Source organism: Microcaecilia unicolor, chromosome 5 (assembly GCF_901765095.1).
Source record: "Microcaecilia unicolor chromosome 5, aMicUni1.1, whole genome shotgun sequence".
Lineage (NCBI taxonomy): Eukaryota > Metazoa > Chordata > Amphibia > Gymnophiona > Siphonopidae > Microcaecilia > Microcaecilia unicolor.
The window spans coordinates 69,726,373-69,750,830 of NC_044035.1; the positions used below are offsets into that span (position 1 = coordinate 69,726,373).

Sequence of the window (24,458 nt, forward strand, 5' to 3'; positions counted from 1 at the left end):
CTAACAACTTATAGCAGCAGCTTCAGAGAGCATTTTCCATCTCACAGATAGGCTGCAGAGAATATCTTCTCCTGCTTTAGACTTAGTCCCACCCACCCTACCCCTCTACCCACCCACCCCTAGAGTGACATGTCTTATATAACCTCCCTATCAACCCACTCATTACTTTACCTCACCCATTTCTATTCTTCTATCACCTTCTCCCACTACTCCAACCAGAGTTACACCTAATCACACTGACCACCCTTCAACATCTTCAGTCCTTCTGTGACTGTTCTCTTGTGCTTGACTGCTTAAATATTTTAAATTTAAATGCTTTACTTTTTGTCTATTAGATTGTAAGCTCTTTGAGCAGGGACTGTCTTTCTTCTGTGTTTGTACAGCGCTGCGTACACTTTGTAGCGCTCTAGAAATGTTAAATAATAGTAGTAGTAGTAGTATTAAGTAATCTCCATTCGTGTTTTCATCATATCCCCACAGTGCTTGCTTGCATCGAGTCAGTGGTAGCTTTGGAGTTCTGTGCCACCATTTTATTGGGAGTTGGGGGACTTGTTTTATAATGTTTTAGCCCTGATGCTATAGCAAAGCTTGTGTCCATTTTTAGTAGTAGACATTGTAGAGAACTTAGATCTATTACTTTGAGAGCTGAAAATAAGCCCAAGGGGGTCTTTTTTTTTATTTATTTTTTTTTTTTTTACTAAGATTAACCTCCTTTGAGTGGGAGCTCCCTAGTAGGTGGGTCTACATGGGTTGAGCCTTCTGTACAACCTCCCCCTCCCCCCTTTCCTTGATTCCTACTAAGCCCCTCCAGGTCCCATTTGGGAAGACTGTCGCTTGAAGTCTCTTTGAGGAGAGACTTGCTGACCTGAACATGTATACTCTGGAGGAAAGGAGATACAGACTTTCAAATATTTGAAAGGTATTAATCCGCAAACAAACCTTTTCCGGAGATGCGAAGGCAGTAGAATGAGAGGACATGAAATGAGATTGAAGGGGGCAGACTCAAGAAAAATGTCAGGAAGTATTTTTTCACAGAGAGAGTAGTGGATGCTTGGAATGCCCTCCTGCGGGAGGTGGTGGAAATGAAAACTCTAACGGAATTCAAACATGCGTGGGATAAACATAAAGGAATCCTGTTCAGAAGGAATGGATCCTAAGGAGCTTAGCCGAGATTGGGTGGCAGAACCGGTGGCAGGAGGTGGGGATGGTGCTGGGCAGACTTATACGGTCTGTGCCAGAGCCGGTGGTGGGAGGCGGGACTGGTGGTTGGGAGGCGGGGATAGTGCTGGGCAGACTTATACGGTCTGTGCCAGAACCAGTGGTGGGAGGCGGGGCTGGTGGTTGGGAGGCGGGGATAGTGCTAGGCAGACTTATACGGTCTGTGCCCTGAAAAGGACAGGTACAAATCAAGGCAAAGGTATACACAAAAAGTAGTACATATGAGTTTATCTTGTTGGGCAGACTGGACCGTGCAGGTCTTTTTCTGTCGTCATCTACTATGTTACAGTGATTGAGGCACATTTCTTAAAGAGAGTCTTTTTTTCCTTGAAGGGGGCGGGCGGTGATGTTTTTTGTTAATAAAGTTTTATCATCAACTTTGTCATACTGGCACCATTCCTTATACTGGTGATGTCATAGGAAAGGTCATGTTCTCTGCCTCCATCTGCTGGTAGGGTGATATGACCTGTCAGTCTAAACTGGTCTAGCAGGAATCAAAGGAAGGAAATGAACAGACAGGGCCAGCGGAACCCGGTAAGTGTGGAAAGCATAGCAGGGAGGGCGCCACAAGCCATGCTTACTGCCGCCCGGGTGCTCACCTACAGGCAGCTCTAGGTTCCCACCTGCCCACCCTCAGCTCCCCGACATCTCCTTTTGTTCCCACCGCCCTGGGGGGGGGGGGGGGGGTTAAAAATCTTTTATTTTACCTCAGTCGCAGCGGCGGCGGCCACGTCATTGAAGGCACAGGCAGCTTCATTGTCTCTAGCCTTCCCTGCCCTCTTAGTGTCCTGCCTTCTTCTGATGTAATTTCCTCTTTCTGTGAGGGCAGGGCACTGAGAGGGAAGGGAAGGCTAGAAACGACAACGAGCCTGCCTGCTGCTTTCACTGACACGGTCGTCGCCTCTGCAACTGAGGTAAAATAAAAGATTTAAACCCTGAAGGGCATCAGGCATGAAAAGGGGGATATTGAGGGAGAAGAGGGTGGGCAGGTGGGGCTATGGTTGGAACCGATACTCAGGGGCTGAAAAGGTGGTAGGTGGGGGCTGGGGTGAGTCACTGGACATGGGAGGGGAGGATGGGGCAAAGGAAAATCTCTGGACATGGATGGGAGCGGGAAGGGAGAGCAGAGGAGAATCGCTGGACATGGATGGGAGGGGATGATAGGGGCAAAGGAGAAATTGCTGGAAATGGAGGGGAGGGCAGGGCCCAGGGAGAGAGGAGAAATCGCTGGATATGGAGGGGGAGGGCAGGGGAGAGAGGAGAATTGTGGGGAATGGATGAAGGGGAGCAGGGGAGAGAGAATTGCTTGATATGGATGGAGGAGAGGGTAGGGGAGAGAGGAGAGTTGCTGGATATGGATGTATAGGGAGGGCAGGGCAGGGGAGAGAAGAGTTGCTGGACATGGGTGGCTAGAGGGGAGGGCAGAGGAGAGGAGAGTTGCTGGACATGGGTGGAAGGAGGGAAGGGAAGGGGAGAGAGGAGAGTTGCTGGACATGGATGGAGGAGAGGGCAGGAGAAATTCTGGACATGGATGGAGGGAAGGGAAGACAGGAAGGAGATGCACACGGGGGAGAGGAGACATGCTGGATATGGATGGAGTGGAGGACAGAGAAGAGAGGAGAAATGTTGGACAGAGATGGAGGAAAGGAAAGACAAAGGAAGTAGATGCACATGGATGGAGGGGAGGTGTGACAGGAGAAATGCTGGTCATGGATGGAGGGGAGGGAAGACAGGAAGGAGATGGATGGAGGCGAGAGAGGAGAAATGCTGGACATGGATGGTGGGGAGGGAAGATAGAGGAACATGAATGGAGAGGAGAGAGGAGAAATGCTGGACATGGATGGAGGAGAGGTAAGAGAGAGGAAAGAGATGCATATGGATGGAGGGGAGGGAAAAGAAAGGAAGGAGATGATGAGGGAAAATGAAGAGAGGAGAAAAATTGCACATGGATGGAGAAAATAGGCAGAAGCTGGATCCACTCTGTACCTCCTCCAGTCAAGTCTGCAGAGAACCCAGCTTTTACTTATGGATGTAGGGCAAGAAATGAAGAAGAAAGGAGGAAAGTAAAGAAATAAATGGAAAGGAAGCCCTGGAAACGGAGTTAAGAGGACAGAGAGCAGCAGAATTAGATACTGGGACCAGCATGATCAGAAAAACAATGGTAGAAAAAAATCATTTTATTTTAATTTTAGTGTTTGGAACATGTCCAGTTTGAGAATTTACATCTGCTGTTTTATTTTGCAATGTATAGCGATTTGTTCCTTTCTGCTTTTCTGGTATTGTGCTGCAGGCAGTCTAACTTCTTAGGATTTCAGGTTAATTTTTGAAGAAATTTAAGAGGGGCTATCTCTGTCCTGCATGTGTGACTACATGGCCAAGTGTCTGCATAGGGATCTGTTTGTTAGGTTCTGAGATTTTGATAACATATTGTTTTTCAGAGTTGGGCAAAACTGTTTTCCTAATTCCTGGTATATTAATTTGGTTTGTGTCATTTTGGTTATACTGGAGCTGTAACAGCTTACACAAATTATTTATAGTGAAAACAAACAAAAAAACATGTTATTTTCTTCTCCTATACTGGTGTAATATTTTCAGTGATGCCTGTTTACATGTGCCATGGCTGGTAAAGGGGGTGTGGCAACTGTGGGAGTGACTACTGTAGGGGCGGAGCCATGGTGATCCCGCCCCTAGATGGGTATGGGCACCGACTAATAGGCAGCAGGAGGGCGCCAGAAACCCTAGCACTGGCCCTGTGAAGAACAAATTTAACCTTTCTTGGATCATGACTCTTAGCATGTAATCTAGCATTGTGTACCTATAGTTAAGATTATTTGTCTTGTAAGCTTCTTTGCTCATGTCCATGTTAATTTTTATCTGCCATTTAGATGCCCATTTCTATCTTCCCAAGTTCTCCTGCAATTCCTTAAGTCATCTCCTCATTTAACAATTTTGAATAATATTTGACATTTACAAATTTAATCACTTTTCTCGATGTTCTTTTTCCAAATCAGTTATAAATGTTAAAACATTGATTCAATCCAGATCCCTGGGACATTCCACTGAAAACCTTTCCTTCAAGAAAACCTTTTAAAAATCAATATATATTATATTAACTGGGTCAGCTTTATGCTTAATTCCTTAAAATAAAATACCTTGATTGGTAAGGCAAGACCTCTCTGCTAAATCCACATTGGCTCTGCCCCTTTAAGTTATGTCTACCCATAGAACTAATAATATTGCTTTCAAAATAGCTTGCCTAGCACCAAAATCAGGCTTACTGCTCTAGTTTTCAGCATCCTATCTCATATAAATAGCTCTCACAACTTCTCATAGCAAAATAATCCCCTTTACAATCTCTCCTTCAAAAACTATTTCACACACAGTTTTTCACTAGCCTTTTGTCTCTTATAAGCTGTAAGGCACACAATACTCATAAGTCCTGCACTCCCTCAGGCATCATTAACAATATTGAGCAAACTCTTTCACCATATATAGAGAGGAGTTAGCTTGTGATGAGTTTAGCACCCTCAATCATTTTGAAAAGCTGACTACTGACTACTTGCCAGACTTATCTTTGGCAAGTCAAGATTCGATAGCGCAACACCTCTTCAAGAGAAGCTTCATTGGCGCCCCATCAGAGAAAGAATAAATTTTAAAGTCCACACTCTGATTCATAAGATCATTATGGAGAATCCCCTAACTACATGAATAACCTCATCGACCTCTCAACTAGAAATTGATCATCGTTTTCTTGTACTTACCTCAATTTACACCTTCCCAACTGCAAAGGTATTAAATACAGGATCTCTTATGCATCCAGTTTCTCCTTTTTGGGCAGCCAGCTTTAGAACGCTCTGCTAAGATCCATCCGAACAATCAACGACCGTCTACCATTCAGAAAAATGTTGAAGACCCATCTCTTCAAGAAAGCTCACCCTAATGACCCAACTTAACTTTTTAAGCCCACCCACATGATTCCTGCCTCGATGATTATTATACCTTTGACCATGTCTCAGAATCTCCTTATGCTCATTCCTCAATCTCTTCCTCTCCATCCTTCCTACTCCTTACCCCTCCCAGTCTCTTCTCCTTTTGCTCATCCTATCTTTGTTTACCTCTCCATGCTCAACTTACATATCCTCAAAACCCCACTACTACTATGTTTACTACAACTTGTAACATTCTCCTTCAAGACTTTGTAATTCTATTTACTATGTAAGCCGCATTGAACCTACTAAGTGTGGGAAAGCGCGGGGTACAAATGTAATTAATAATAATAATAATAATAATAATAATACTTTGTCCAGAAGCTTAGGTAGCTCACTATATCTGAGTCTTACTGGGGAGCATATTCCACAGTATAGGTAGAGAGAGCTTGAAAACTGCAGTTAGTAAACCCTGCTGGGCTGCCCTCAAGTTAATGGTTAGCTCAAAAAAGTATGTTGTATTTTTTAGAAATACTGAAGCCTTAACGCATGCAGTGATTTAAATACCAAAACCACAATCTTAAAATACAGATGCCATTGAACAGTGCAGTTCATAAAGTGGTATTCCATTACTGTAACTCTTCTTACCTAGTAGCAACCAAGCTTCCTTGGTAAAGTGAGTTGCAGTAATGTAACATAGATATAAAAAAAGATGTACATTTAATATTGCAGGAGAATCCTTAGCCATCTACAGACATAATCACCTGATTTGATATAGCCATCTGTTTCACCTTTGCATTGCTGATAAAATCTGTATCAGCTTGTCCATAGATAATGAGGAATTCAGAAAAACACACAGATTCTGAACACTGCCTAGCTCTTTAATTCACTACCCCCAAGGGAATGTTTATAAGTTAAAGGGACTGATTTTGAAAGAGTCATAGCATCTCACATTTAGTAAGACTGAGGGTCAGTTTGTACAGATGTAACCAATGACTGACTGGAATTGGAGATAATTAAGGGGCTCTTATCTTGGAACTGATTTGAGCCAACCGCTAAACAAAATTGTATTATCGAGCAAAGCTAATAATCGTGTGTTGATGTATGACCTCTAGCAAGGAAATTCAGCAAATGCTGAGTAGTACTAGGGACAGAAAAGAAACCAGGGGCTTGATTTAGAAAGTTCAGTGATCTATAGGATTGCAAAGGGTGTTTACTTAAAAAAGGAATGCACTATGAATTCTTATACAGTGGAGATATAGTAACCAGATCATCCAATGCAGCCTTTCCCAACCCAGTTCTCGGGGCACACCTAGTCCCATCAGGTTTTCAGCATATCCACAGTAAATATTCATGAGTTAGATTTGCATGCACTGCCTCAATTGCACACAAATCTATCTCATACATATTCATTGTGGATATCCTGAAAACCCGATGGGTCTAGTTGTTCCCTGAGGACTGGGTTGGCAATGGCTTGTCTAATATATCAAATGCTACAAAAGTTTTTCAAAAGACAGGCGAGGTATCTAAGCGTCTATCTACATAAACATAGAAACGGAAGGAATTGTTTAGAGTGGTCAAATTGTGGAACATTTTGGCCATCAGAGACTGCCGGGTCTACGACACTAAATTTTCAAAATAAAATTGTTTGGTTTCATGGAGAGAAGAGGAAGTGAGTGGGAATGTTCATATTACATTTTATTTGTCTAGGTGAAGATGTTGATCATTTGTCTAGGTGAAGATGTTGATCGCTCAGTAATTGAGGTTAGGGAGAAAGTAAAACCTGTTTCTCCTAGTTGCTTAATTGGTTACAGGTACATATTGTGGTGGGGGTGAGGTTCATTTTTATTGGGTTCTTCTGGATTTTCATGAATAAAAACTGTAAGGTAGGTGTTAAATTGCTGGACCTGTTTCAATCTGTTGAACTGTATGATGATGTATAAAATGTTTTCCCATGTGTTGTAGAATTCTGTAATATCAAATGTTTTATTTTCAGATAAAACAATAAAATTGTGGAAAATAAGTGAAAGAGATAAGAGAGCAGAAGGTTATAACTTGAAAGATGATGATGGAAGACTTAGAGATCCATTTAGGATTACATCATTACGGGTATGATTTTGCTTCACTCACTTTTGTTCCTTTTCTCATGTGTGTGTTCTGTCAGTTGGTCTGTGAAGCACACACAGTGCAAGGGTTTTTCATTTCCAGTCCTTCATGAGTGTAAACAGGTCTCAAGGTATTTTAGTGTTACTTGCATATATACACTTAAATGAATTCTGAGCATAGTTTTTGAAAATTCTGCATATGTCTCAGAATAACACAATAGAACCACTGCATAATTAATTTAAAATGCTAGAAGAGTTATTTTAATGATGTGACATTTTAGGTGTCTCTTTGTGTATGAAATTTAATTAGAAATACTATGTAGTACATCATAAGGTGTGCCAAACACCAAACTCTCCTGTTTCCCCCCTCTTAGCTCACTTTTCTCCCTCCATTTAAAGGCTCCACCTTTCCCCCTCCATTTACAGGCTCCACCTTTTCTCCTCCATTTACAGGCTCCACCTTTCCCCTTTCATTTACAGGCTTCACCTTTTATCCTTGTGCCAATTAGCTCAGCTCCTAAGGCTATCAGTTCTTACCCTTGGCCCACTTTTTCCACTTGGCTCAACTTGCCCTCCTTCCTAGTTTGCTGTTTTCTGGACCTGACATGGATCCCACCAGTTTATTCCGCCTCCCCCAACTCACTGCTTCCCAGTCAAGCTCATTGTTGCTGCCCTTCCCACTCAGCTTACTCTGTTCTGTTGTTTCCTCCGTTTCTTCCACCTCCCCTACCAGCTCATGTTTCCCCTTGGCTCACCCCTCCCTTACCCAATTTTAGCTCCTTCGTTTTTTTACCGTAGCTCAATTTCCCAGAGTTCCTTCTTTTTGCCTAATCTCGGCTCCCTTCTCTCCTAGTTCATCTTTTCCCTAAGATCCACCTTGAGCCAATGTTTGTCTCCATGTTCTCATCCAGCCTTATTCAGTCCAGCATTTTAACTCTTTTGTCAAATCATATTACCAAATTTGATGCAAGAAGGGAATTCTGTACAAATTTTTATACTTTGTGTTTGTGGAAAATTGTGCTAGAAATAATGTGGTTTGTTTCTCACATGGATTGGAAATAAAAAACCGTACACAATTTTAGAAATTATTATATTTGGTTTTTTTTGCAGTGGTATTTTAAGAGCCTCTGGGTGAAATTTAGAAAAGAAAAATGTATATAGACAGAATCCAATAACTTTTCCTCTAGTCTCAGTGAAACATTATCTGGAATTCTTTCTACAGGGCTCCCCCCTCCCCCTAGAAAAATCAGATTTTATAATAGGAGAGTCTCTTATACTGTAAGTGATTTATCCGCTAAACTATAGCTATAAACTATAAATTTCCTTTAATTTTTAAGGTAAAAATACAATTGAAAAGATTATAATCCTATCAAGTAATATCAGAGCTTTTGTGTTCAAGTGCTGTACAAGGCTCTAACCTCACAGCAGCAGGGACTGTGTGTCACGGAGCAGATCCTTGAAGAATATATGAATGCCAAAGCTCCACAAAAAAAGTGTTTTTGTTGCTAGTTAGGTTGGAGGGGAGTGTGGGAAGGGGAAGATTCGTAGAACACTACTGAGAAGGGTGATACCTGATCATGGCGAGATGGGGGCAAAAGAGGGGCAGGGGATTTTGGACCATGAGAGGAGGTCCGTGTGAGCTATGGTATTTTCGATACAGCACAGAGATCCTCCGTGATGGAGATTGGTGCCCACAGAATTGCCTGGGTGCGAGCCTTGGACCTCAAGCCAGAGATGTAGGAAAAGTTTGCCAACGTGCTGGGCTGATGAGAGAATCTTTTCAAAAGTAAGGTGCAAGAGGATGCTACCCTCATCAAGCAGTATTAAGACACTCTTAAGACCTTCTCCTCACCCAGTCTTCTATTTTAAGAGGTTTTACATTGGAAGGCAACAGAGATCCTATTACTCTCTGAGGCGTAGGTATGTTCCAGCCTCCTACTCCTCTAAATCAACTTGGGGATCTTGATGTCGTTCAAGACAACCAAGGGCCCAGAAGTTCGAAACAGCTGCACAGTCAGAACCAGGGATGGGGTTTTCACCATCTCCAACAGAGCATCACTTTTCAATTTCCATGTCCTTCTTGATGACCTTCAGGTAGGAGAGAGGAAAAATGTTTAATGGTCCAAGATGGCTTTTTATAACTTTGGACCAGTGGGTTCTCACAATAGTCTGGGAAGGTCACTGTCTGCAGTTAGTGAATATTTGTGCAAATTGTCTACTGAGAGCAGCTCAGCTCATCACAAAAATTGGAGCTCATAGGAGCCTTGATAGATACAACTCTAGCATATCTGCTTATTGGTTAGTGTAGTGACCTGAGAACCAGGGAAACCCAATTTGATTCCCACTGTAGCTCCTTTTGACCCTGGTCAAGTCACTGAATCCTCCATTGCTTAGATACAAAACTTAAATGGTGAGTCCACTAGGGACAGAGAACGTACCCATAGATATAACTGTAAACTGTTTTGATTGTACCACAGGAAGGGCGGTTTCCATTACGTTCATTCCCACTATTCCAGGACAAGTGGGTAGTTATTTCCATCGACCAGCGGGTGGAGATAGAAAATACAAAACTGAGCACCACTACATAGCTCCAGAACTGAGCACCACTACATAGCTCCCTGCCAGCTGCTCAGTATCTTCTATCTCCAGCAGGTGGATGGATAGACTTCCTCTTTCTCTGTTTCCGAGGCCTTGCTCCTGGTCCAGTTGGTCAGCTGGTTCCCGGTTGAGCATAGTGGGCAGACATACCTGGTGGTGCTGGGTTCCTGTCGTGCTTTCTCCCCAGGAGTGTTCTGCGTTCTTATGGGAGCCTGCTCAGCAACCAGTCTGCTTCAGAAGATAAGGAACAGTGCAGGCAGCTCAGTGACTTTGGCGGGCCGGTGGTGCTGTGCCCTGCCGTGACAGGGGGGTGGCTGTGTCCCCTGGGAGGATGGCCCCGGGGTAGTGTGTTCTCTACTGTGCTTTGGGCCTCAGGACGTCCTTGGGAGCAATTTGTGTCTGTGCTCACAAAAAAAAAAAGCTTTATGGTTGAGTTGTACTGCGCTCCAGTTTAAAAAAAAAAAACGCACGAAAGACAAGCGAGTGTGTAGCGCAGTGCGCCACATGCTTTCCCGCGCTGCGACAATATTTGTTCATGGCAGCCCCTGCTGGGAGTGCGAGTAGCTGCCTGTCTCGCAGCGGGCAGGTTTCCTCCTCGGGCTGCTGCACGTTGTGCAGTCCAGTTCCCGAGTGGAGGGGTTGAGTCGGGGTTCATGCAAACAGAGCGCCCTCAGTCGCAGCAATGCGTTTCTTGCAATTCTGGTCCCCAGTGCAGCGTCTCGGCACTTCGCCTCAGAGGGAGGCGGGAATGGCAGCCATTTTGTTCTCTGCTGGCGCGAGGGCCTGTGCAGACAGCTGTAGCAGTGGGGATCTCTTCGGGGGAGGGGTGGGCCTGAGTCAGAGCCTTCCCTTCTGGGCTTGTTCTCTTGCTCTGCCAGACTTTGGGTTGGTGCAAGTAGTCCCTTCTCCAGTGGCCCTAGCATCTCCTGGGAGACGGGGCGGGGTTTTCCCCACCGGCTCCCAGGAGTTCGCAGCGGATAACACGTGGAGTCTTCGTTTTGTTTTGCTGCTGTTGGACTGCTTTATGGGGTCTCCTCTGTCAGAGTCCTTGGTGGAGGGTGAGCTCCCTCTGGGGGAGGAGGATGACCCTCGGGTGCTCGGGTCTGTTTCAGTGGGGGGAGTTCGGCTCCCTGTTTTCGGTGGCACTAGCAGCAGTTCCCTTAGCAAAACCCTTGGGGTTTTCTGGAGGAGTTGGGTGGCTAGCCTTGCGTAGGGCCTCGGTGTTCCTCATGTTGTGGTCATTCGGGGCCTGTTTACTACAATGTACAGTGCACTTGACTCAGGCCTGCAGGTTGGTAGAACCATGGCCCACTTCTTTTCTCTAGTGCAGGGAGAAGGATAAGCTCCGTTCCCTACATTGGACTCAGTGTCTGCAGTCACCTTGAATTTTACCTTCCTGGTTGCTGGCGGCATTGCCTCGCAGAATCTACTAGATGGGAAGCTGAGTCAGACCTTGTAGTCCGTCTTGGAGGTGTTTGCATTAGGAGCTGCAGGCTTCTATTGGTAGCCCTTTGTTTTTCCCGCTGCAGGCTGTCTTAGGTCGAGGGCTGCGGCATGGGCCTGTTTGCAGTGGCAGCAGCAGCAGTCTGTTTTCCCGGGGCAGTCCCCATGCTGCCTGGTTGGAGGCACGTTTTGCCTGTCTGGTGGACGCTGTGTATGACATTCTTCGGGCTTCAGCTTAGGGTATGTCTTTGGCATTCACCACAAGCTGTCAGTTCTGCCTTCAGCTATAGGCAGTGGTTGCCATCTCCAAGGCCTGCGTGGTCAGGTTGCCACTTTGGGGCACCTTTCTCTTTGGGTACACCCTCAGTGGTTTGGTTCAGGAGCTCGGTGAGTTGGGCTGCAGCATTGGCCAGGAGATGTTCCTCGTTCTTGGACCACCCTGTGGGCTTGACAAGTACCCAGTTTCGTGTCAGCACAAAGGGTAGTCCTGGTCCTCAGAATTTTGGCCAGAGTGCTCGGTTTTGAGCCTGGCATTCTCCCTTCCGGGGGACGGGGAACCAGGAACCAGCAGGGCACTCGGGGTGAGTGGCTGCTGTCTCCCAGCCATCCTTGGCTGGCTGGCCTATCTGGGCCGACATGGAGCCGCATTTCGGCATTTCGGGTTGTGTGGACTACCTTCTCAGCTTGGGTGCTGGTGTCTGGCTGGCGTTCTCCCCTCTAGTAGCCCCTCTCTTTGTGCAGTCTCCTTGTCAGAGGGGGCCTCTGCTCAGAGCAGAAGAGCAGTGGAGGTGCTGCTATCCTTTTGGGCCATTGTTCCTATCCTTCCTTCTAAGCGCTGTTTGGGTCGGTATGCCATCCTTTTGTGGGTTCACAGGAAGACGGGAACAGTCTGGATCTCAAGGGATCCATAGGTATCCATTTTCGGATGGCGACCTTGAGGTCTCTGATTGCCTCCGTTTGGGAGAGAGAGTTTCTCTCCGCTCTTGATCTCAGAGAGGCATACTTCTCTTTCCCGCTACATGCTGTCTTGGCAGTTCATTTCTGTTCTGGACCCTGCCAGTTGGTTCCATCAGACCCGAGGACCCATTTTGAGGTCATTCTCATAGTGGCAGTCTTTCTTCAGAGACACAGGTTTTGGTGTTCTCCTGTACCTGGATGACTCCGGGTCTCTTCTTGCCTAGCCTGAGTAGAGACCCCTTCAGCGCTGGTTCACCCCCATTTTTTTCTCTGGTTTGGGTGTTTAATTTCAACAGGAGCAGGCTGGTGCCAGCGCATCAACTTTTATTCCCGATGAGCTTGAGTGTTTCTTCAGAGGGACAACTCTTTAAGTTAGCTTCCAAGTTTCTCGCTCCTGCTTTGTCACCAGCCACAGGCCTGGTATTTCGTGCAGGTCCTTAGATCTATGGCAGCGGCCATGTTAGGGGTTCCTTCATTTCTTACACGACCGCTATAGGGGGCCGTCCTCAGCCACTGGTCTCAGGTTTCTGAGGGTGGCTGCATCTTTCTCTTTTGCTCTTGCTGTCGGCCAGTGCATGAGGGGATTGCTGCTTCCCCAGTCGTTGACCCTGGGAAGGTCCTCCTCGAGCATGCTTTGGGAGGTGGTGTCTATGGATACCAGCTTCTCGGGCTGGAGAGTGCCCTTTACTGGGGTTCCTTGGTGCAGGGCACTTGGTCTCCAAAGAGGGCATTGACCCTCTATCCTCTGGAGTTGCGTGCAGTGAGCCTCCAGCCTTTGCCCCACTGTTGGGAATGCCGCCGTTTGGGCCTTTCTGTCTTGCCTGTTGAGGTTGCCTTTTTTCGTCTCGCAGGGGGGGACTCCTGGCAGTCTGCTGGCGGGGGAGTCCAGCTTGTTAATGGACGGGGCAGTGAGACTTCGGTTGTGCCTTCGGATGGTTTGTGGGGTCCCTCAATATGGAGACAGACTTGCTCAGTCAGTACGCTCTGGTTTCCAGCAGAGGGAGCGGTTGGTCAAGCCGTTTTCAGCTGGTGGCCTAGTCCTGTGTCTAGGTTCTTCGGTGCTTTAGCCACCGATGGACATAGGACTCTAGGGATCTATTCATCCTGTGACGGTTGTGTCTGAGCGAGAGACCTCCGTATGCCTTCCCCCATGCCGATTTTAGGTCAGCGGTGGGGGAGAGTGGCAGGGTGATCCTGGTCTCCAGCCTGGCCGTGGCTTCCATGGTATGCAGATCTCGTGAGGCTCCTGGTTAGGGAGCCATTGTGATTCCCTCAGTGTCGAGGTCTTTGTCGGGGCGTAGTGGCCATGGAGGTTCCCTCCCCCCTTTCCTTTGGTCCTGCGACCTGGCCTTGGAGAGTGCTCGGCTGAGGAAGAAAGGTTATTCGCTTTCAGTGGTGGCTTCCCTGCTTCGGGCCGGGAAGCGCTCTTCCTCATTGGTGTCTGCCAGAGTGTGTTTCTCAGTCTGGCGTACTTTGAGGTTTTGGGTCGCTGTTGCATCCTTTCTGGGCCACTTTCTGGCTTTTTGGCAGGAGGGAAATTCATGGGGCTAGTGCAGTAGGTCCAATGGGGTCCTGACTTGCTTTCATGGCTCCTTGCAGGAGTCTTCTTTAGCTGCTCCTTCTGGACTGAGTTCTTTTTCTGGTCCTTCGGGTGCTTCAGCACTCCCCGTTTGAGCCTGTTGATTGGTGGCCCTCATTCTATGGAACCTTGGCTTAGTTGGCTAAAGCACTTGTCTACTTCTCTCTTTGTCCACGGTGTTCTTTGAGGTGTTTCTGTCAACCTGTTGCTTCTTGTAACTTTCTCTCTTGGAAAGTCCCTTTATCCGTTTTTCGGAGGCAAGGGTCTCACTTGGGGCAGTACCATGCTTCTTGCCTTAGTGTTTGTTGGTCTTTTTCCATAGTCAACGGTCTGTTTTTTTGGAAGCTTCTGGTATTAGCAGGGAATTCTTGCATTTCACGGTTCCCGATGTTTTTCGCCATTCGTTTGGTCCTATTGGGCTGTTTGGTAAACAGTAGGAGGGTCTCATGTTGCCCAAGGCTTTCTTTGCCCAATGGGTGAAGGTGGCTCTGGTCTCAGCCTGTATCCTGGGAGGCGCTTTTCAGATTGAAGGCTCTCTCTGCTGGACGTGTGGCTATGTCTTGGGCGCAGGCTTCGTTGTCTTCTCTGATGGCTATCTGTAGGTCAGCGGCGTACGCTTCACTGCACACCTTCAGTAAGTATGGTAGAATGACTGGTGCCGCTCAGCAGCTACATTTAGGGCGTCGGTTCTGCGTATGGCAGATTCGGCTTCCCACCCTTGTAGGGATAGCTTTTGAACATCCCACTTGTCCTGGAATAGTTGGGAATGAACATAATGGAAGGAGAAATTAGGTCTTACCTGATAATTTTCTTTCCATTAGTTATTCACACCATTCCAGGAGCCTTCCCGTGGTGCGACGCCTTTGTTAGTGACTCTATGTACTGTCTTTGTATCCTGTTTTCCAGGGGCCTTATCTTTGAATTGTTCTTGTGGCTGGATATGTTGATTGCTGACCATGCTCCTGATTGGGTGTGTTTTCTTCCTTGCTTGAGGACGGATACTGAGGAACTAAGCTGCTAGCAGGGAGCTAAGTAGTGGTGCGCAGTTCTGTATTTTCTATCTCCACCTGCTGGTTGATGGACACAACTACCCACTTGTCCTGGAATAGTGTGAAGAACTAATGGAAAGAAAATTATCAAGTAAGACCTAATTTCTCCATATCCAATCCCTTTCCCTTCCTCTTTTTGTTTCCATAGTAATGGAAGTACTCAAGAGTCAACAGGTATTATAAGAATATAAGCATTGCCGAGGCTTCAGCGGGACCTCTCGGGATTTCTCTGGGGAGGTTGTGCCTCACGGCTGAATAGAAAGGTGATGTGGAGGGCGGTAGACCTAGGGGGTGAGGAGTACCCATCTACAGTGGTATTACTAGGCAGCCCAGTTGAAAATTATTTCGGCCTGGAGCCAAGGCCGTCCAACAGTTCCAGACATATGTATGGGTTTATACTTTGGGAGCAGTTTTATGGACCTCTCTCTCCTCCTGGGCCTATAGTCAGCTATCTGATAATCCATTTGTCCACCATTTGCTAACACTATGGAGCTTTCCATATCATCAAGCTGATCAATCCATAGACTGGTGGGTTGTGTCCATCTACCAGCAGGTGGAGATAGAGAGCAAACTTTTGCCTCCCTATATGTGGTCATGTGCTGCCGGAAACTCCTCAGTATGTTCTCTATCTCAGCAGGTGGTGGTCACACACAGCAGCAGCTCTGGCTAGGCCTCCAAGCCTAATTTTTAGGTTTTGTTGAGTGCCTGGGGTTGAGGGCTCTTTTGAGCAAGTGCAAACCTGGTGGTGCCAGGTCCCTCCTTTTCTCCCCCCTCCCGCTGGCTCCGTTAAAAAAAAAAAAAAAAAAATTTTGAACGGCCTTAAAGGCGTTTATTTCGACGTTTATTTAAGCGTCTATTGCAGCTACTCACTGAGACACCAGGTCGTTACAACTCGGAGCGGACAGCAGGTAATTTTACCTTTTTATAGCGGGCGGGGGTTCCCCGATTCTTCTCCTCGTGGCACATGGCTTCGGAGGGCGAGGGCGCAAAGGGTCGCTCCCCGGGTCGCTTGAGCGCTTCTAGAGGGGATGCGGGGGTCTTAAAGCCTGATTCGCCCTTGTTGGGTGACAGTTTCGTGACCGATGAATGTCCCGGTCCTTCCTCCGGCGTGGCGGTTTTTCCCGCCATAAACGCCCATCCCCCGCTCCTCGCCTCCGCCATCTTGGCCGGCCACGCGGCTCGGCCGGCTTCTTCTTGGGCCGCCCTTGAGGTTGGAGACATTAATGCCATGAACGCCCTTAATTTGGGCGACGGCACAGAAGCGGCTAAAATTAAGAGCCGTTCTTCCCGCGCGGCTCCTTCGCGGAGTTTTGCGCCGGACGCCATTTTGGATGCGCAGCATGTCTCTCCCCCGCTGTTGCGAGCGCCGGTTGAGAGCGCGCCTAGGGCTGTTGCCCAGGCTGCGGAAGTGCACAGTCTGGGGGGTTTCTCCCCCGAGTTGTTTTGCTGTTGCATCAGGCCTTCCTCATGCACAACGCTGCCCCCGCTCCCTCGTCTGGTAAAGAGGTTGAGGTTCCCAGAGGTAAACGCCCTCGGGTTGATTCTCAGGCCTTGGAGGAATTTGTCTCCTCCGATGTAGATGAGGGCAGCGTGTCTGAGGTCTCCCAACGGTCCTTTGCGGATTCCTTGGAGGAGACGGATCCCCGCTCGGATGGAGCGGATGACCCCTCTGCAGCGCGGCTTTTTCGCCCAGAGGATTTGCCCAACCTGTTGTTACAGGCCATGGACACTTTGAAGATATCCTCTCCGGAGGACGTCTCTCCCTCAGCCCCTGTTGGCTCTGCCATTATGCTGGGGACGAAGCGCCCGCCTAGAACCTTCCACGTGCATGATGCCATGCACACCTTAATTTCGGCTCAATGGGATGTCCCAGAAGCGAGCCTTAAAGTGGCTAGGGCTATGTCCCGCCTCTATCCTTTGGCTGTGAGTGAACGTGAGGCCTATCTGTGGCCTACCGTGGATTCTTTAATCACTGCGGTGACTAAGAAAACGGCATTGCCGGTGGAAGGTGGCACGGCCCTGAAGGACGCCCAAGACAGGAGATTGGAGGCGGCCTTAAGGTCGTCCTTTGAGGCGGCTGCTTTAAGTTTGCAGGCCTCAGTTTGCAGCTCCTACGTGGCCAGGGCATGCCTGACTATGGTGCAGCGGGCTTCCCCCTCGGACCATTCCTTGAGGGCTGATTGGCCAGCCCTGGAATCGGGCTTAGCCTATTTGGCAGACTTGCTGTATGATGTCTTGAGAGCCTCAGCTAAAGGCATGGCTCAGACAGTCTCTGCGCGGCGGTGGCTTTGGCTGAAACATTGGTCTGCTGACCACGCCTCTAAATCCCGCCTGGCTAAATTGCCTTTTAAAGGCAAGCTGCTCTTTGGGGTCGAGCTGGACAAAATCGTGACCGATCTCGGCACATCTAAGGGCAAGAAGTTACCGGAGGTCAGGGCTCGGGCTAGTGCTCGTCCCGGTACCTCCAGAGGACGGTTTCAGGAAGCCCGTCGGTACCGCCCAGGCAGGTCGGGTGCTTCTGCCCCCTCTTCCTTTAAGAGGAATTTCTCCCCCAAGCAGCATTCCTTTCGCAGAGACCGCCGTCCCGGAGGTGCTCCCTCCGGTCCTCCCCCAGGGTCTCGTACCCAATGACGGGGTCTTGGTCCACGCCCCAGTACAGATTGGAGGACGGCTGTCCTCGTTTCTGGGCGAGTGGACCACAATCACTTCAGACGCTTGGGTGCTGGAAGTCATCAGAGACGGCTACAAGCTAGAGTTCTGCCGACCCTTAAGAGACGGGTTTGTACTCTCTCCCTGCAAGTCTCCGGTCAAAGCTGTGGCAGTGCAGCAGACTTTGGACAATCTGATCCGCCTGGGGGCGGTCGTTCCGGTGCCAGAAAGTCAGCTTGGCAAGGGGCGTTACTCCATTTACTTTGTGGTACCAAAGAAAGGAGGTTCTGTCCGGCCTATCCTCGACCTCAAAGAGGTCAATCGGGCCTTGAAAGTGCGGCACTTTCGCATGGAGACTCTCCGCTCTGTTATAGCGGCAGTGAAGGCAGGGGAGTACCTGGCATCCTTGGACATCAAGGAAGCATACTTGCATATTCCCATCTGGCCTCCTCATCAGCGCTTTCTGCGTTTTGCAGTCCTGGGCCGACACTTCCAGTTCAGAGCCCTCCCGTTCGGGTTGGCTACTGCTCCGCGGACCTTTTCCAAAGTAATGGTGGTCATAGCGGCCTTCCTGCGAAAGGAAGGAGTACAAGTCCATCCTTATCTGGACGACTGGTTGATCCGAGCCCCCTCTTATGCAGAGTGCGGCAAAGCTGTGGACCGGGTAGTTGCTCTTTTGAGCTCCCTGGGATGGATCATCAACTGGGAGAAGAGCCAGCTGCGCCCGACTCAGTCCCTGGAGTATCTGGGAGTTCGATTCGACACCCGAGTGGGCAGAGTGTTCCTGCCAGACAATCGGATTGTCAAACTTCAGGCTCAGGTGGACCAGTTCCTAGTAGCCTCTCCTCTTCGGGCTTGGGACTATGTGCAGCTGTTGGGCTCTATGACGGCCACGATGGAAGTAGTGCCCTGGGCCAGGGCTCATATGAGACCACTTCAACTCTCTCTGCTGCAGCGCTGGACTCCGATGTCGGAGGATTATGCTGTGCGCCTTCCCTTGGATCCAGCAGTGCGCAAGGCGCTGAGCTGGTGGATGCAGACAGACAAGTTGTCTGCGGGAATGCCTCTGGTGACCCCAGAGTGGATTGTCGTCACGACGGACGCCTCTTTGTCGGGCTGGGGAGCCCACTGTTTGGGAAGGACAGCGCAGGGGCTTTGGTCTCCTGCAGAGGCAAAGTGGTCTATCAACCTCCTGGAACTCAGAGCCATTCGGTTGGCGCTTTTGGAGTTCATCCCGGTACTGGTGTTGAAGCCTGTACGGGTCCTGTCGGACAATGCCACGGCTGTGGCCTATGTCAACCGTCAGGGAGGTACCAAGAGCGCCCCTCTAGCCAAGGAGGCTATGAGTCTATACCAGTGGGCGGAAGCGAACCTGGAACAGCTGTCAGCGGCCCACATTGCCGGAGTCATGAATGTCAAGGCGGACTTTCTCAGTCGCCATACCTTGGAGCCCGGAGAGTGGCAGCTATCTGCTCAGGCGTTCTTGGACATCTCGAAGCGCTGGGGCCAGCCGAGCCTAGATCTGATGGCGTCATCGGCCAATTGCCAAGTGCCGCGCTTCTTCAGCAGAGGACGGGACCCTCGATCCCTGGGAGTAGATGCTCTTCTCCAACAATGGCCGACACAAGAGCTTCTCTATGTGTTCCCGCCCTGGCCCATGTTGGGCAGGGTGCTAGACCGGGTGGCAAAGCACCCCGGCAGGATAATCCTGGTGGGTCCGGATTGGCCCAGACATCCCTGGTATGCGGACTTGATCAGGCTCTCAGTTGACGACCCTCTGCGACTGCCAGTGGAGCAGGGCCTGTTACATCAGGGTCCCGTGGTGATGGAGGATCCCTCCCCCTTTGGTCTTACGGCCTGGCTATTGAGCGGCAGCGTCTGAGGAAGAAGGGCTTCTCAGACAAGGTCATCGCCACTATGCTGAGAGCGAGGAAACGCTCTACTTCTACTGCTTACGCCAGGGTTTGGCGTATCTTTGCAGCGTGGTGTGAAGCAGGCTCTCTTTCTCCTTTCACTGCTCCAATTTCTTCAGTGTTGGCGTTCCTGCAAGAAGGTCTAGACAAAGGCCTGTCGCTCAGTTCCCTTAAGGTCCAGGTAGCGGCTCTGGCTTGCTTCAGGGGCCGCCTGAAGGGTGCTTCCCTGGCTTCGCAGCCAGATGTGGTGCGCTTTCTCAAGGGGGTTAAACACCTGCGCCCTCCTCTGCACTCAGTAGTGCCTGCGTGGAATCTCAACCTGGTGCTAAGAGCATTGCAGAAGCCGCCGTTTGAACCCTTGTCAAGGGCATCTCTGAAAGACCTGACGTTGAAAGCAGTCTTTTTGGTGGCTATCACTTCAGCCAGAAGAGTTTCCGAGCTCCAGGCGCTCTCATGTCGAGAGCCTTTTCTACAGTTCACTGAGGCAGGAGTGACTATTCGCACAGTGCCTTCCTTTCTGCCCAAGATTGTTTCTCGCTTCCATGTGAATCAGCAGCTCTGTCTCCCTTCCTTTCGTAGGGAGGACTACCCAGAGGAGTATTCTGCTCTTAAATATCTGGATGTGAGACGAGTCATCATCAGATACTTGGAAGTGACCAATGAGTTCCGGAAATCAGATCATCTGTTTGTCCTGTTTGCAGGCCCTCGTAAGGGTCTGCAGGCTGCTAAGCCTACAGTGGCAAGATGGGTCAAGGAAGCCATTGCAGCGGCTTATGTGGCCGCGGGGAAGGTGCCGCCTATCCGGCTGAAGGCTCACTCCACAAGAGCTCAGGCGGCCTCGATGGCAGAGGCCGGTTCTGTCTCCTTGGAAGAGATATGCAAGGCGGCAACTTGGGCTTCGGCTCATACATTCTCCAAGCATTACCGTTTGACTGTGGCTGCACGGGCGGAGGCCCGGTTTGGAGCTTCAGTCTTGAGGTCAGGGATTTCAATGTCCCGCCCTGGGTGAGTACTGCTTCGGTACATCCCACCAGTCTATGGATTGATCAGCTTGATGATATGGAAGGTAAAATTATGTATAATCATACCTGATAATTTTCTTTCCATTAATCATAGCTGATCAATCCATAGCCCCTCCCAGATTTCTGTACTGTTTTTATTCTGGTTGCATTTCAGGTTCAAGTTTAGTCTTCAGTTACTTCAGAAAGACTTCGTGTTCAAGTTTTTTCACTTGGATTCTTCAAGAGTTAAGACGAGTTTGTGTTACAGTGAGCTGCTGCATTCCTCTCCCCTCCGTTTTACGGGGCTGGATTGAGATTTAAATTCTGCCGGCACTCCCTCCCGCTTCGTGCGGCTGTAGGGCAGCTTTGTACCCCTCCCGCTTCGGCGGTGTTCGGGTCAGTCAGCTCCTCCCCGCGGTTGCAGGATAAGCCAGATCCCCCCGCATCGGCGGGTGTGGTGTCCCTCCCCCGCTCCGCGGGGATGAGCTGGACGGATTCCCCTCCCCCACTTGTGTGGGGATGAGCTGGGTTAATTCCCCTCCCCCGTTTCGGCGGTGGTGAGCTGGGCAGAGTGTCCCTTCGTGGGTGTAATTCTCTAAGTGCTGAGTCCTGCGGATGGAGCTTTGATATCGACATACTGAGGAGTTTCCGGCAGCACATGACCACATATAGGGAGGCAAAAGTTTGCTCTCTATCTCCACCTGCTGGTAGATGGACACAACCCACCAGTCTATGGATTGATCAGCTATGATTAATGGAAAGAAAATTATCAGGTATGATTATACATAATTTTACCTTCTCAAGCCTAAATTAAGGAAGTCCAAGGCACATTTCTCATATGCTCATACTAGTCTAGACTTAGGGTTTCTAGCAGGATTTAGGCATTCTGTTTTTATACGATGGGCATCTCAGGGGTTGGTTTGTTTTCAGGACTTTCTAGAGGTGGGTGAATTGCATCCCTTTGCGGAGTTTAAGGAGAGCTTTACTCTACTTAGTCTGATGTTTTCTTCTATTTGCAGGTTAAACACTGTATACTCCAACAAGGGTGGTTAAGAGATGACCCCGATGATAGTGAACACTTTGAAAACCATTGGGGAAACTTAGAGGAAATATTTCCATTCTTTACAGATTTATTATGGTTACAGGCTTCTATAAATAATGCTTATATGACTCAATGGGAGCGTGATCTTAATGTTGAGTTTACCATGCGTGAGCTTCAACATGGTCCTAAATCCACATATTCACATTATTGTTTGATATAGGACTACTGAATTTATGTGAGATTTGGAATTTCACTCTTACCCCTTTAGACCAAGCTGATATCTGTTTGTCTGCCCTTGTTTAAAATAAATGTTACACATTACATTCTTAGGCCTTATAACATATAGTAACATAGTAAATGACAGCAGTTAAAGACCTGCACTGTCCATCCAGTCTGCCCAACAAGATAAACTCATTTTGCATGGTATGTGTTACTTTATACGTATACCCGAGTTTGATTTTTTCTTGCCTTTCTCAGGGCACAGACCGTAGAAGTCTGCCCAGTACTGTTCTTGTACTAAGTTCCGACGCTAACGTCAAAGCCCCTTAAAATTTACACTCCTGACATTAGTCCTGAGTCTGCCCCCCTTCAACCTCAATCCATGTCCTCTAGTTCTACTGCCTTCCCATCTCCGGAAAAGGTTCATTTGCTGATTAATACCTTTCAAATATTTGAACATCTGTATTGTGTCAACCCTGTTTCTCCTTTCCTCCAAGGTATACATGTTCAGGTGAGCAAGTCTCTCCTCGTATGGTTTGCAACGCAAATCCCATTCCATTTTTGTAGCTTTTCTTTGCACCAGTCTTTTTACATCTTTAGCAAGATACGGCCTCCCAAACTGAACACAATACTCCAAGTGGGGCCTCACCAACGACTTGTAGAAGGGGCATCAGCATCTCCTTCTGCTGGTTATACCCATCTCTACGCAGTCTAGCATCCTTCTGGCCATGGCCATCGCCTTGTCACATTGTTTCTTCACCTTTAGATCCTCAGACACCAACACCCCAAGGTTTCTCTCCTGAGTCGAGCTTACTCATTTCTCCCCTCCTATCCAGTATCTCTCTTTTGGGTTTCTGCACCCCAAGTGCATCACTCTACACTTCTTGGCATTAAATTTTAACTATCTGTAATACCTAGAAACCTGGATATTATCTTAATGTCCTATGTATTCCCACTGTGGGAATACATAGGACATTAAGATAATGTCCAGGTTTCTAGGTATTACAGATAGTTAATTACAAGAGAAACCGAATGATTACTGATCCCCGGGACGTAATAATTAAATTTTAACTGCCAGACCCTCGACCATTCTTCTAACATTTGGAGATCCCTTCTGATCGTTTCTACTTCCTCCGGGATATCTATTCTACTGGCTATTTTTGTGTCATCCGCAAAAAGGCACACCTTTCCTTCCAACCCTTCAGCAATATCTCCCACAAATATATTAAACAGAATAGACCCCAGCACCGACCCCTTAGGAATTCCACTGCTCACCTTCCTTTCCTCCGAGCGGATTCCATTTACCACCACCCTCTGCCACCTGTCGGTCAACCAGTTTCTTATCCAGTTCACCACTTTCGGTCCTAAGTTCAACCCTTTCAGCTTATTGATGAGTCTTCTATGGGGGACCGTATCAAAGGCTTTGCTGAAGTCCAAGTAGATTACATCTAGCGCATGTCCCTCATCCAGTTCTTTGGTCACCCAGTCAAAGAAGTCAATAAGATTCGTTTGGCAGGATTTGTCTTTGGTAAAGCCATGTTACCTCGGGTCCTATAACCCATTGGCTTCTAGAAAGTTAACTATCCTTTCTTTCATCAGCGACTCCATTATTTTTCCTACCACCGACGTGAGACTTACCAGTCTGTAGTTTCCCACTTCTTCCCTGTCTCCACTTTTGTGAGGCTCGGTTTCATCGTTCCCCTTTTTGTAGGAAGGCATCCTGTAGTTGAGTCCACCATTTAAAGATGTCTGTGTTGTGCTTGTCCTCCGAGAAAAATTATTTAAGTTAGCAGGTATTCTCTGTGGACAGCAGGATACATATCTTCTCTCTCCTCCTCTTGGTGTTGAATTCTGTTAGAGACTTGAGTGGTGAGGTCCCATGCAACAGGAGCAGTCAGGAAAGCGCACACATGTGCTGTAGAATTCTCTCAAAAGGTTGAGTATAGATCTTCTCCCATTTCTTCAGTGTACACTACTGTCTAAGGTCCCTCTCCCACACCTGCATAAACTTATTCTTTACTAGTCCACATCCCTGTAACCATCTATTAAAGAATGTTCTAGCTGTTCGAGAGTGAATTAAGCCTTCCCACCCCCCCCCCCCCCCCCCCAATAATTTTTCCAATTCAGTTTGGACCTGCTCGCCTCTACCCCAGAGAGCTTTCTATTTGGGTACTTGAGATTATGGGAGATAGTGACTTGCTCAAGGTCACAAGACTGTCAGGGATAGAAGCCAGACTTGAACCGTGGCTTCCCTGGTTCTCAGCCCATTTCTCTAACCACTAGACTGCTTTTATTAGTGCAAATTATATATTGTCTTATTTTCTTCAATAGTTATATACCTACATATATTTCAAAAACTGCAGAAACTTTAGGGCTTTTATCTGACTTAAAAATTTATGCTACTAAATACCCATGACTTAGTAGAACATAGAGTTTCATTCACCTCTGTAGGTTTGTGTTGTTAAGCAAATAGTGGCCTAATCTTTGCTGTTCCCAAATTTTTCAAAGCATGACGTGCATATAAGGGAGAAAGTTGCACATATAGCCATATTTCAATTAAAGAGTAACTCTTAACGTTAGAAAGTGTGTCTCCAAGGACAAGCAGACCAGTTTTGTTTTATTCTCACACCTGGGAGACATCATCTGACGGAGCTTTTCCCATTCTTTTATCCTTGGCCTTTTTTTAAAACTTTGCATCCTTTTAGTTTTATTTTGTTTTCGGCTTTTCAAATGTCCTTTCTTTTTTGCAAGTCATTAAG

The 24,458-nt window shown here is 48.0% G+C and overlaps 1 protein-coding gene across 2 annotated transcripts in view; it reads left to right on the top strand.

Annotated features, from left to right (window-relative positions):
- Positions 1-24,458, top strand: part of PPP2R2D (protein phosphatase 2 regulatory subunit Bdelta) — a 189,093-nt gene that overhangs the window by 113,977 nt on the left and 50,658 nt on the right. The window contains exons 1-3 of one of the 2 annotated variants that reach the window (XM_030202972.1): positions 4,498-4,503; positions 5,636-5,641; positions 7,141-7,253. Coding sequence is in view for 1 of the 2 variants with exons in the window: in XM_030202971.1 (XP_030058831.1) it covers positions 7,141-7,253 (113 nt within the window). In the remaining variant the exon portion in view is untranslated. Of the gene's footprint in view, positions 1-4,497; positions 4,504-5,635; positions 5,642-7,140; positions 7,254-24,458 lie in introns of those variants that run through there. The other variant, XM_030202971.1, reaches the window with a different exon arrangement.